We start from the raw sequence: 13,128 nt of genomic DNA, 5'->3' as shown, positions 1-13,128 counted from the left end.
CTCAGAAGGAGAAAAAAAGCGTAGTCAAGAAACCAGAAAAATGTATGCACTGACGATGAATGGACTGTGTGGTTATAAAGTAAAACCTTGGATTGCAAGCGCTTTGTAAGACAAGCAAAAATGTTTTTGAAATATTGACTTGATAAGCAAGCAAGCAACATCTTGATATACAAAGCACAGTACATACACACGTGTCACATCAATACAACTGAGCCGATGGGTCTTCTCTCTTAGACGCTGCAGGATTGCACTTAATCAGAGTGTAGGGACTGTGCAATGTCACAATTATGCGAAAACCTCAAAAATATGCAAAAGCATCTGTCATTGAAGGTTCATTTGTTTTACTGTATGCCTTCTTTCTTCATACGGTACTTTGTATTAAAATTTTTTATGAATGTTTTTGGATGGTGGAACGAATCATCTGAGTTTCCATTAATTCTTATGAATATAAGATGGCTTTGGCTCACAAGCATGTTTCCAGAACAAATTATGCTAGCAGACCAAGGTTTCACTGGACATTCTGATATCATCGCGTTACAATGAGATGTAACTGTTGAGCACTATAACTCAACCCCCCCCCCCCCCCCCCCCCCCCCCAAATTTCTCTTTTTAAATCAGGTCTATACTTTTATAACCTTTAAGGTTTAGCGAATCAGTGTTTGTTTCTTATTACTGATGAAGGTTAATTTGATTATGGGGGACAGATGAGCACATGCACCATTCACAATATTATTATTTAGGCTATGTGATCAGAAGAATAGCTGTCAAATAGCGTAATGGCGATAAGGACGATCTTTTGTTTGAGGTACTTTGAAGCCCCCTCCTCCCCTATAAATTGCTGAGATTGATACTGTAATGTTACATTACTGATCTGTCTTGTAGATTGGAGTGTACTTTATATTACTGTGCTGACGTTTGCACTGGTTGCCTTCCTGATGGGCCTGGTTTGGATTAGCATCTGCTGCTATAAGAGGTAAAGTCCAATAACTAAATTGTATTTGCTTCAATATTGAGTAATATTTGTGTATTTTAGTTAAAACAGATTTTGCTAACAAAAGCAACTGATCTGATAAATCATTTATCTGCTTTAGATGCTTAGCAATCATTCCAAGGACAGGTAGTTATTATGTATTTCATTGTATATGGTAATTGAATGGCCATCCTTAGCATGCAATTGTCAGATAGTTTTCTAAATCAAATGTGTTTATTTATACCTCAGCCGGAAGAGGACAAAAATAAGAAAGAAAACAAAATACACAATATTGGACAACTTTGATGATCAAGAAAGAATGGCACTAAGACCCAAGTATGGTAAGTGAATGCGAAAGACAAACTATAAAAATCATTCTTCATCACTTTACTAAAAGCACAGCCTGAGAATGTTGTTCAGTATCATGACTGCCATTGGAGGGCCATTTCACTTTACTGGCAACTCCCACACCTGTTCACATAAAGACATAAAGAAGTTCAACCCACATCCAAGGTACTGACCACTGTAGAGATGGGCAAATGCTGATAGATAAGATTGCATATAAATAACATATAGTGCCAATAGTCAACGCTTTTAGCCCTCAAATAGGTTCTGCAAAAATGTGGCTGTTGCTCAGTAAACATGTCTTTTGCTTACGCAAGGTGATAGCCCACCACAACACCTAACAGTGTGGAGGTTCCAATAAATCCAGCACACTCACATGTGGAATAACCATACACACTTGAGCTACATGTGGGCTCTCCCCATAGGCTTATGGCTTCCGTGGCTGTGGGCTCGTTTCCACTGTTGCGGTGCGGAATCGCCTGGATTCCACCGCAGAAGAAATCGCATGCGGCTGCGTTTCCGCATGCGGATTTAGTCGCGATTTCGCATTGCAAGGCGCCAGGCGAATTTAACCATGTCACTGCCTAAGTAAAGCTCCATAGCAAACCATGCAAAATCGCACGCGAAATCGCGGGGAAATCCGCATGACAAAGCCACATGCGATTTCCCTATTAAATGCATTAGCAGTGATTCGCCCGCATTCCTCCCGCACGCGAAAATACCTGGTAGTATCCGGTAGTAGGTTTTTCTGATAGTCCTCCAGGCCGGCCCCCCAGAAGTGAGAGGACACTGAAGTTCACCTATTAGGAAACACAGGTTATTAGTAATTAAACAGGCTGACTTGCCCCCTCCCCTGTATAAATGTGTCCCCTCCTCCACCTTATTCACTTTTACTAGAGTAGTTATAAACCCAGGTGCTTAGATCCAGAAGAGAATAGACGCGGATACAGAAAGACACCCGAGGTGGTTTAAGGAAAGGGAAATTATAGAGGGGGGCCGGCCTGGAGGACTATCAGAAAAACCTACTACCGGATACTACCAGGTATTTTCTCTCTACGTCCTCCAGTCCGGCCCCCCAGAAGTGAGAGACTACAGAGAAACTGTCTTTACTCACAGCTAGGGTGGGATGACTGCTTGCAGGACCTTTCTTCCGAAGGTTACGTCCTGGTTTGACAGTACATCTATTTTATAGTGCCTTATGAAGGTCGATGGATTTGACCATGTTGCCGTTTTACAAATCTGGTCTAATGATGCTCCTGCCCTTTCTGCCCAAGATGTTGATATTCCCCTGGTTGAATGGGCCTTAAGTTGTGGAGGAAGAGTTTTCCCTGCTGACTTGTAAGAATATTCTATAGTCTGTCTTATCCATCTGGCTATAGATGGTTTAGTGGCTTGCATGCCCCTCCTTTGTCCTGAAAAAAGTGTTAGAAGTCTATTGGTCTTCCTCCACTCTTTTGTTCGTTTTAAATATATGAGAATCGCTCTCCTTACATCTAGGAGATGGAGTAGTTTTTCCTTCTCGGAAGTAGGTGTATCGCTAAAGGAAGGGAGTACTATCTCTTGGGTTCTGTGAAATCTAGTGTTTACCTTTGGAATGTATGTCGGATCGGGCCTGAATATAATTCTATCTGGTAAAACGGTCATATAGGGATCTTTTATGGATATAGCCTGCAGGTCACCCACTCTTTTAGCTGAAGTTATAGCTGTTAAAAAAGCTACTTTTAACGTAAGAAATTTTATTTCCACTTGCTGCAGTGGTTCAAAGGGAGATTTTTGTAATTGTTGTAATACCAAGGAGAGGTCCCATGGTGGAAAGCCTATCGTCTGTATTGGTCTAGATTTTGCCACCGACTTTAGGAAGGCTTTAACATATTGTTCTTTAGCTAGAGGTTTATCAAGCAGAATTGATAGAGCTGTTATTTGGACTCTTAGCGTGCTTACTAGTGTTGGGCGAACAGTGTTCGCCACTGTTCGGGTTCTGCAGAACATCACCCTGTTCGGGTGATGTTCGAGTTCGGCCGAACACCTGGTGGTGTTCGGCCAAACTGTTCGGGGTTCGCCGAACTGCTGAATGCATGGCCGAACAGGGCCCCTGTTCGGCCGAACAGGGCCCTGTTCGGCCGAATACTGCCCCCCATGGGGTCGCAGGCATAAGGGGGGAGCATGCCCCGATCGCGGGGGGGGGGGGTCGGAAATTCCCCCCACCCCCTCCGCTAGCGCTCCCCCCTCTGCCCGCTTCCCCATACAAAAAGTTTAAAGCAAGTTCAATAGTACCTGGTGGCACTGGCTGGCAGTGGAGTGAGGAGGAGGAGGAGTCCGAGTAGCAGAGTGACGTTGAGGCCGGGCAGCGGGCGGTTCAGCGCTAGTACCCTTGTGGTACTTCCGCCCTTTCTCTGACCTCACGTCCTCGTATGCGTCATCACGCAGAGGACGTGAGGTCAGAGAAAGGGCGGAAGTACCACAAGGGTACTAGCGCTGAACCGCCCGCTGCCCGGCCTCAACGTCACTCTGCTACTCGGACTCCTCCTCCTCCTCACTCCACTGCCAGCCAGTGCCACCAGCCCAGGTACTATTGAACTTGCTTTAAACTTTTTTTATGGGGAAGCGGGCGGAGGGGGGAGCGCTAGCGGAGGGGGTGGGGGGAATTTCCGACCCCCCCCCGCGACCGGGGCATGCTCCCCCCTTATGCCTGCGACCCCATAGGGCCCCCAAAATGGGCATGTTCGGGGGTCCCATTGACTCCCATTGAGTTCGGCGTTCGGGCCGAACATGCCGAACATCTGGCCCATGTTCGGCCTGTTCGGCCCGAACCCGAACATCCAGGTGTTCGCCCAACACTAGTGCTTACTGCTAATCCCAAGTCCACTCCGTCTTGCAGAAAATCAAGAACTGCGGGTAGGCTAATCTTTTTCCCCTGTAACCCTTTTTTCTTTTTCCAGCTTTCAAACGTCTTCCAGACTTTTCCATAGATTTTCCTGGTCACTTCTTTTCTGTTCTTAAGCAAAGTCTGGATGACCTTTTCTGAGAATCCTTTCTTAGCTAATATCTGCCTTTCAACATCCATGCCGTTAGGCGTAATCTCTGAGGATTCGGATGGTAAATTCCTCCCTGAGATAACAGATCTGGTCTGTATTGAAGTTCCCACGGTTCCTGTATAGCCATCGATTTTACTAGCGGAAACCAGGCCCTTTTTGGCCACCAGGGAGTAATTAGGATGATTGTGGCTTGCTCCACACCTATCTTCCGTACCACCTTTGGTAGAAGGTTGAAGGGTGGGAAGGCATATAGCAGTCCCTCCTCCCACTGTATTGAAAGAGCATCCAGGGTCTCCCTGTTCCCGGATGCATGGATTGAGTAGTACCTTTGTAGTTTTGCATTCCTTGGGGAGGCGAAAAGATCTATTCCCGGTCGTCCCCATTTCCGAGAGATTGTATTGAAGGTTTCTTGGCATAATTCCCACTCCGACTCCAGTACTGGGGATCGACTGAGCTGGTCTGCCAACTGATTTAGTCCTCCTTTTATATGGACTGCTGATAAACAATTCCTTTCCCCCCATGTTAATATCTCCATCGCCAGATCCATGAGGCTTTTGACTCTGGTGCCTCCTTGTTTTGACAGATATGACACCGTGACTATATTGTCGGACATAACTCTTACATGTTTTTTCTTCACTATTTCGGAAAAACCCTAAAGAGCCTGCTTTGTGGCTGCTAGTTCTCTGAAGTTTGAGGAAGCTTGTCTCATTTCTAGATTCCACTCCCCTTGAACTTGTCTGCCCCGGCAGTGTGCACCCCACCCCCAGGCGCTGGCATCTGTGGTAACCGAAATCACTTCTTTCGGACACCATTCTTTGCCCTGAGAAAGATTCGTGTCTACCATCTACCAGAGAAGAGATTCCCTTACCTCTGGTGAAACTGAGTTTTCTTTGTCCAACAACCGATAATTTTTTCCCCCCTCCTGTAGGAACCATTCCTGCAGGAGACGGGAATGTAATTGAGCCCATTGTACCGCCGGGATACATGACGTCATGGTCCCCAGTAAGGAAACTGTTTCCCGTAATGAGACCTTCCCCTGGCCTAAAAAGGCAGGTCTTTCGAAAAACTTTCTCTATTTTTTCTGGGGGTAACCAAATTTTCTTTTCTAGTGTATCCAGCACATATCCTAGATATAAAACCCTTTGTGCGGGAACTAGGTTGGACTTTTCCTGACTGACTATCCATCCTAGTGATTCTATGAGTTTTAGAGTTAAATCTAGATCCTTCTCTAGATCTTTTTTTGTCTGCGCAAAAATTAAAAAGTCGTCCAGGTACGGAATAATTTTTATTTTTTGCATGTGGAGGCAAGCTGTCATCTCTGCTACAACTTTCGTAAAAATACGGGGCGACGCTGCGAGGCCGAACGGGAGGGCTCTGAATTGGTAATGACACAAGGTCTTTCCAAAGCTTAGGGCGAATCTCAGGTACTTCTGGTACCCAGGATGAATCGGTACATGTAAATAAGCGTCCTGCAAGTCTATGGTCGCCATCCAAGCACCCTCCGTAAGCAATTCTCTTACAGTATAAATATTTTCCATCTTGAACTTTTTGTCTTTCAGATACTGATTTAGATTCCTTAAATTTATAATCAGACGAAATTTTCCTGACGGTTTTTTTACCACAAAAATGTGAGAATAAAACCCCTGCTTTAGTTCGTGAATCGGAACCCGACAAATTACATTCTGGTGTAACAGAGAGATGACAGCCTGTCTCAGAGCCCCGGACTTTTCTCTGTCTTTTGGAGCCGTAGTGACATAGTAATTGGGGGGAGGGTAACTGGAGAACTCCAGTCTGTACCCTGACTCTATTAGGTTTGTTATAAATTGGTCCTTTGTTATTTCTTTCCACTTTTGAAGAAAGTGGGTTAACCTCCCCCCGACCCTCACTAGAGAGTCACTTTGATTCCTTATTTCCGGGTACTGAGGGTTTCCTGAAAGGGATCGTACCCCTACCCTTACCCTGAAAATATGTCCACCTTTTATGCTGTTCCGTGTTGCTATTCCTTTGCGGAACCCTATTTCTCCCTCGAAAAAATCTCTTTGGAGTTAATTTTTTACGTTTATCTGGAAACTTTCTCCTCCTATCGGTGGACCTTGCCAGGATATTATCTAGGTCCTTCCCAAAAAGTAAATTCCCCTCGAACTTCATGGCGCACAATCTGTTTTTTGAGGTGAAATCACCCTCCCAGGTTCTGAGCCAAACCAGACGTCTAATAGAGTTAACCAAAGCTGCACTTTTTGCTGTTGCTTTAAATGACTCTACCAGGGCATCACAGATGAAGGCGAGGGACTTTGACACAATCGGAAAGGACTCTAGAAGTTGTTCAGGAGATGTTCCTACTGCCAGCAACTCCTGAATCTCGTCAATCCAAGCAATCAGATTTCTGGATACACAGATTGCAGCAATATTTGGCCTGAACACTAACGCTGATGTGTCCCACGCCCTTTTTGCTAAAATCTCCGTTTTTTTATCTAATGGGTCTTTAAGAGCTCCCATGTCTTCAAATGATAGATCAGTATTTTTAGAATATTGCGCTAATGCTGCATCTATCTTTGGACATTTATCCCATCTTTCAATATCTGTGTCTTTAAAAGGGAACTTTCTTTTGAATGATTTTGCCACTCTGAATCTTTTCTCTGGGAACTCCCATTGTTCATCAATCATCGTGTTTAAAGATTTGTGAACTGGAAATACTCTAGTGGTCGGAGTTTCTAGCCCCTTATAGATAGTGTCCTGAACAGATATTTCCTGAGCTGATTCGGATATCTGTTCACTATCGTAAATTGCCTTTAGTAATTCTGCCGTTTCGTCTGGATTAAAAAGAAATCTGGCAGTCTTATTTTCCTTAATTTCTCTGTCTGATCCATAATCAGAAATATTTTCCTCCTGTTCAGCTGAACTGTCAGAAGAAGTTTGAATATCTTCCGCTTCTGTGTTCTTTTTCCTGGTTACAGAGGGGATAGCAGTGGAAACCTGTTCCATTTGTTGGCTAGTTCCTTGTCCTTCAGCAATAACCCCCCTTAGTGCCGAAAAGGTGGATTGCATTTCTAGTTTGAAGGATTCTAGAAAGTCTTTCATAACTTTAGCCGAATCTTGGGTCTCTGATTCAGTTAAACATTTACTGCAATCTGTCTTTTTCCAGTTATTAGGTAATTTGGCATTACAGTTATTGCATCTGTTTGACTTTGATTTATGCTTTAAAGGGATACTGTAGGGGGGTCAGGGGAAAATGAGCTGAACTTACCCGGGGCTTCTAATGGTCCCCCGCAGACATCCTGTGCCCGCGCAGCCGCTCACCGATGCTCCGGCCCCGCCTCCGGTTCACTTCTGGAATTTCTGACTTTAAAGTCAGAAAACCACTGCGCCTGCGTTGCCGTGTCCTCGATCCCGCTGATGTCATCAAGAGCGCACAGCGCAGGCCCAGTATGGTCTGTGTCTGCGCAGTACACTCCTGGTGACATCAGCGGGAGCGAGGACACGCGGCAACGCAGGCGTAGTGGTTTTCTGACTTTAAAGTCAGAAATTCCAGAAGTGAACCGGAGGCAGGGCCGAAGCATTGGGGAGTGGCTGCGCCAACACAGGATGTCTGCGGGGGACCATTAGAAGCCCTGGGTAAGTTCAGCTCATTTTCCCCCGACCCCCCTACAGTATCCCTTTAAGGAGATTTGTTTCTCAGGAGCTTTGCTCTAAAAAACAAACAGATTTCCAAGAAGGCTAGTTACCTACTGAAACTGTAACTGCATTCACATACACAAGGAATATTTAAATAAAGACATATTACCTGAGAAGGTGGTAGTGTAGCCGTCTGTTGTATATTCTGGCTTGAACCACCTTTTTTAATAGGCTCCGTAGGAGGTACATTCTGTGACTCCATCCTCTCTGAAGCCATCTCCGACTGCCGTCCGTGTGTTTAAATAGTACACATGGCCCTCTAGACCCCTCCCCTTCCTGTGCCTCAGTCGCCCTGTTGGTTATGGGCAACGCGAAATATCGTCCTTTGTTGCTAACCCAAAAGGCGTCCGAGGAGTTTCACCAGGGGTGTGCGCAGCAATTCGCCGCATGTTAATGCGGCGTTCAGCCGCGTTCTCTGGGCCCGCACTGCAGTACGCGAGATTTGGCCACCTCCACCCTGCCCTGACGTCACCGGAAGCTGGACGCCGTCATTCCGCCAAGCACCGCCCAGCCCTCGTGCACTGGCGTTCTCCGAGTTTGGCGTAGCAGGTGCCACTGAAGACTGGAGGGACTCCCACGTTCCACTGGTCGCCCAGCCCCTGCAGACAAATCTGGTACGTTCTGCCATAGCTTTGTCCGCCGCCTGTCATGTCCCACACAACAGGTTGCCGTTTCAGGGTACCGCAGGTGGGGTCTAGCCTGGTCTATAGGAGCTGATTCCGCCATATTCCAGCATCCTAGACCAATCTGAAAGGAAAAAATCAATCTAACACCCGTGTTCAATAGGAAACACAGTGAAAGTGAATAAGGTGGAGGAGGGGACACATTTATACAGGGGAGGGGGCAAGTCAGCCTGTTTAATTACTAATAACCTGTGTTTCCTAATAGGTGAACTTCAGTGTCCTCTCACTTCTGGGGGGCCGGCCTGGAGGACGTAGAGAGAAATCTGACGGCTCTGCCGTGCAGATTTCTGCCGCACCGAAAAACGCTCCCGCCGCCGCACAAGTGGAAACAGCCCCATCCACTTACATTGACTATGCGAATCCGCATGCAGTGCCCGCATGCGGATTCGCTATAGTGGAAACGAGCCCTGAGAAGTATACCTCTTTCCACTCCACCACCAAGCCCATATCCAGACTAGATTTGTCGTTAAGACTCATCAGGAGTTTACAACCTAAAGTTCTTGAAGAGTTTTAATGCCGAAACTAGTTGGGTGGTCTGGACATAGTGATTCAATCTAGCCCGTTCAAAATTGCAAGCCATGTTCGTGTAGTGCTTGATTTACATAAAAGCCGCCTCAAATCCACTGTCTGCCTGCCCTAGTTTTTCCAACTCTTCAAACTGTGTCCTGCCTAAGGGGCATATTTTTGCAAGTTTTCCTAAATACACAGTGTAAATGATTACTTTATGGTCGCCACAAACAAAAATAATAAGTCCATTATTGGTACGGTTGATGAGTTGCAACCGATATCTATTACTGTCATTTGAATGACCCACTAACATTAAGTTTTTTGTCTTTTAACCACATAAAACTAGACATCATGAATCCATTTTGGGCCAAAAAGAGACAGATGATTGGATGCATGAAAGCTTTATTCAATAATTGCTTTCTCCCTCCTCACAAAATAAGAAAGCAATGCCATAGATTTTGCTGGTTGATTGCTATGTTGCCCCTTGTGTTAAGACCTCTAAAGATTTCCATTTCTCTTTACTGCTATAAAAATGAACATATATTCTTGGTCAAAAGTGTGTGTTTAAATACAGATCTTTCCCGGGAAACTGCGATCAGTTGGAGGATTGTAATTTGCATATTTTCTTCTCTCTGATATACAGTACTTACTTTAAGCCTTTTTTATTTTCCTTAACTTAGTATGTTGTACCTATGTGCAAATAGTGAGTTTAGATTTTGATGTAAATACATACGTTTGTACATTGCAAGAATAATCTTTTATCTTGGTTTTTTAGTACTTTTTCAGTTGCTAGATGTTGAAACGTTATTTAAAAATGACAGTCACGCCCCCTTTTATGCCATTGCATTATAATGCAGGAGTCTGTTCTGACCTCTCTAACAGGAATAAAGCACAGGAGCACAGAGCACAACTCCAGCCTAATGGTTTCAGAGTCTGAATTCGACAGTGAGCAAGACACAATTTTCACTCGTGACAAGGCCGACCAAGAGAACCCCAAAAATATTTCCAGCGGCTCCCTTAGAAATGGTGCTCCCTTTAATTTCAGTTCTAAGTGTAGATGAACTAAACCAGCGGGTAAGGAAATGTGTTTTTTTAAACCTGACCAAACTTAAGGCCACAAGTCCTTATATTGGCAGATCTGATTGGCTCTGGACTGAACTGTAAGATTTTGTAAGATTAAAAAAAATTCCAGCCACCTCTAACGACCTATAGAAGTCAGCGATGAGTGCCGATATACAAGTGTTGCTGCAGGAGCAAAGCTTTCCTGGCAGGGGCTGTGCAGGCTAAAGGACTGGAAACTTCCATGCCTTCTGCACATATGATCAACATTCACTATACCATTGAAGCTTTTTGAGCTGTTGGTTCTTATACAATTTTACTGCATCTTCTTCTAGATAGATATTTCAGAAGTGGTGGGGTTTGGATACAATTCACATGACTTTCCTAAAAATCTCATTTCAAAAAATGTAAAGGGAACCCGAGTTGAGAGTATTATGAATGCTGCCATATTTATTTATTTTTAAACAATACCAGTTGCCTGGCAGTTCTGCTGATATCTGACTGCATCTGGATCACACACCTGAAACAAGCATGCATTTACTCCAGTAAGACTTGAGTAAGAGTACCCAGTCTGAATGCTTGTTCAGGGTTTATGCCTAAAAGTATTAGAGGCAGATGATCATCAGAACAGTTAGGCAATGTGCATTATTTAACTAGTTACTGCACAGCATACAGTATATCTATAACCTGCAGGGCTTCGTCTGACGTCCCAGGGACAGAAATATTCATCTACCGCTGCTCTGCGCACTCCTGCTTGCATTCTCGTTGCCGTGCACAGATCAATAACAATTCCCATTCACCGATCTAAGTGCTTGTGATCATGGTGTTCATTGACAAAAGTGAATGTAAAGCATACACCCATTACTTCCTGAAATGCGTGTATGCAGTAAAAAGTAAATAATTGGAACAAAGTGTGTGTGTGTGGGGGGGGCGGAGAGATTTAGTGGCCAAATTCTAAAATTACACCTACATACTTCACCTTAAATAAAATACATATACTACCCCATTAATTAACCCCCCACCTCCCCTCCCATAGTTACCAAAATAAAACAATTAGGAAAAAAAAAACAATAGTTACCTTAAAGACTTTTTTAATATATATGTCAAGGGGGTATAGCACTGTTATCTTTGCAAATAAGGGCTTGTAATTAGTGACGGACGCAAAACTGAAAAAATGCACCTTTATTTGCAAAGAAAATATTGTCACCATACACTGTGATAGGGACATAATTTAAATGGCGTAATAACAAATGTGCAAATAAAATATGTGGGTTTTAATTACGGTAGCGTGTATTATTTTAAAACCATAATGGCTGAAAAATGAGAGAGAATGACTTTTTTCAATTATTTTCGTATTATTCCCGTTAAAATGCATTTAGTATAAAATAATTCTTAGCAAAATGTACCACTGCAAGGGAGGGGGATGAGCTACGTGATGGAAACCAGCAGATACTCATCTTAGCCATAGCACCTGAAAAAGCATGCAGATCAGGTACAGGGGACTGGATTAGCTGCATGCTTGCTTCATTTAACCACTTGCCGACCGCACGCTTATACCATGCGTCGGCAAAGTGGCAGCTGCAGGACCAGCGACGCAGTACTGCGTCACCAGCTGCAGGCTGATTAATCAGGAAGCAGCCGCTCGCGCGAGCGGCTGCTTCCTGTCAATTCACGGCGGGGGGCTCCGTGAATAGCCTGCGGGCCGCCAATGGCGGCTCGCAGGCTAAATGTAAACACAAGCGGTAATAATCCGCTTTGTTTACATTGTACGGCACTGCTGCGCAGCAGCGCCGTAAGGCAGATCGGCGATCCCCGGCCAATCAGCGGCCGGGGATCGCCGCCATGTGACAGAGGACGTCCTGTCACTGGCTGCACAGGACGGATAGCGTCCTGTGCAGCCCGGATCACCGGGGGGAGAGGTAGGAGAGGAAGGGGGGTGAATGTCGCCGCGGCGGGGGGCTTTGAGGTGCCCCCCCCCCCCCCGCAACTAGCCTGCACGCAGGAGCGATCAGACCCCCCCTGCACATCATCCCCATAGGGGGGAAAAAAGGGGGCGATCTGATCGCTCTGCGTGCACCCTGATCTGTGCTGGGGGCTGCAGAGCCCACCCAGCACAGATCACAACAAACAGCGCTGGTCCTTAAGGGGGGGTAAAGGGTGGGTCCTCAAGTGGTTAAATTGTACCTGAAATGGCATAAAGGCTCTAGGCTGCAATTGCCTACATTTTTACTGGTGTGCCCGCAAGATCCATTTCTTCATCCTTGGCAGTGAAGTGGAGTAACCATGCTTCAGGCAAACTTACCAGAGCAGTCTTCTGGAGCTGATTGCAGTGCCAGCCTCCACCCCAGTGCACTGCATATCCCCGCCCACCTTCCCCTAGCTGCAATTTCAGGGAACTGCAGTTAGGAATCATATGAGCCAAACTTCACGTCTTTTTAAAGCCCAGCTTAAAGAGAAACTGTGACCAAGAATTGAACTTCATCCCAATCAGTAGCGGATACCCCCTTTTACATGAGAAATCTATTCCTTTTCACAAACGCATCATCAGGGGGCTCTGTATGGCTGATATTGTGGTGAAACCCCTCCCACAAGAAACTCTGAGGACCATGGTACTCCTGGCAGTTTCCTGTTTATGAACCTTGTTGCATTGTGGGAAATAGCTGTTTGCACCTGTTTCCAACTGCCAAAACAGCAAGCAGTAAAAAAGTCATGTGATAAATGTCAGAATGTAAATCAGGGATTTAAAAGATTTTACAATGGGCAAACACTGACTAAATCATTTATACATAATTATTGTAAAAATGAAGCACTTTATTACATTATTTTCACTGGAGTTACTCTTTAAAGGACACCTGTG

The 13,128-nt window shown here is 45.0% G+C and overlaps 1 protein-coding gene across 3 annotated transcripts in view; it reads left to right on the top strand.

Annotated features, from left to right (window-relative positions):
• KIAA0319 (KIAA0319 ortholog) overlaps positions 1-11,972 on the top strand; it is a 71,969-nt gene extending 59,997 nt beyond the window's left edge. For all 3 annotated transcript variants that reach the window (XM_068236983.1, XM_068236982.1, XM_068236984.1), the window contains 3 exons: positions 883-973; positions 1,220-1,311; positions 10,095-11,972. In XM_068236983.1, coding sequence (XP_068093084.1) covers positions 883-973; positions 1,220-1,311; positions 10,095-10,273 — 362 coding nt within the window. In that variant the 3' untranslated portion in view covers positions 10,274-11,972. The remainder of the gene's footprint in view (positions 1-882; positions 974-1,219; positions 1,312-10,094) is intronic.
• Positions 11,973-13,128: the final 1,156 nt, after the last annotated feature.

This window comes from Hyperolius riggenbachi, chromosome 5, assembly GCF_040937935.1.
Source record: "Hyperolius riggenbachi isolate aHypRig1 chromosome 5, aHypRig1.pri, whole genome shotgun sequence".
Classification (NCBI taxonomy): domain Eukaryota; kingdom Metazoa; phylum Chordata; class Amphibia; order Anura; family Hyperoliidae; genus Hyperolius; species Hyperolius riggenbachi.
This window is presented reverse-complemented; position numbering and strand designations above follow the sequence as displayed.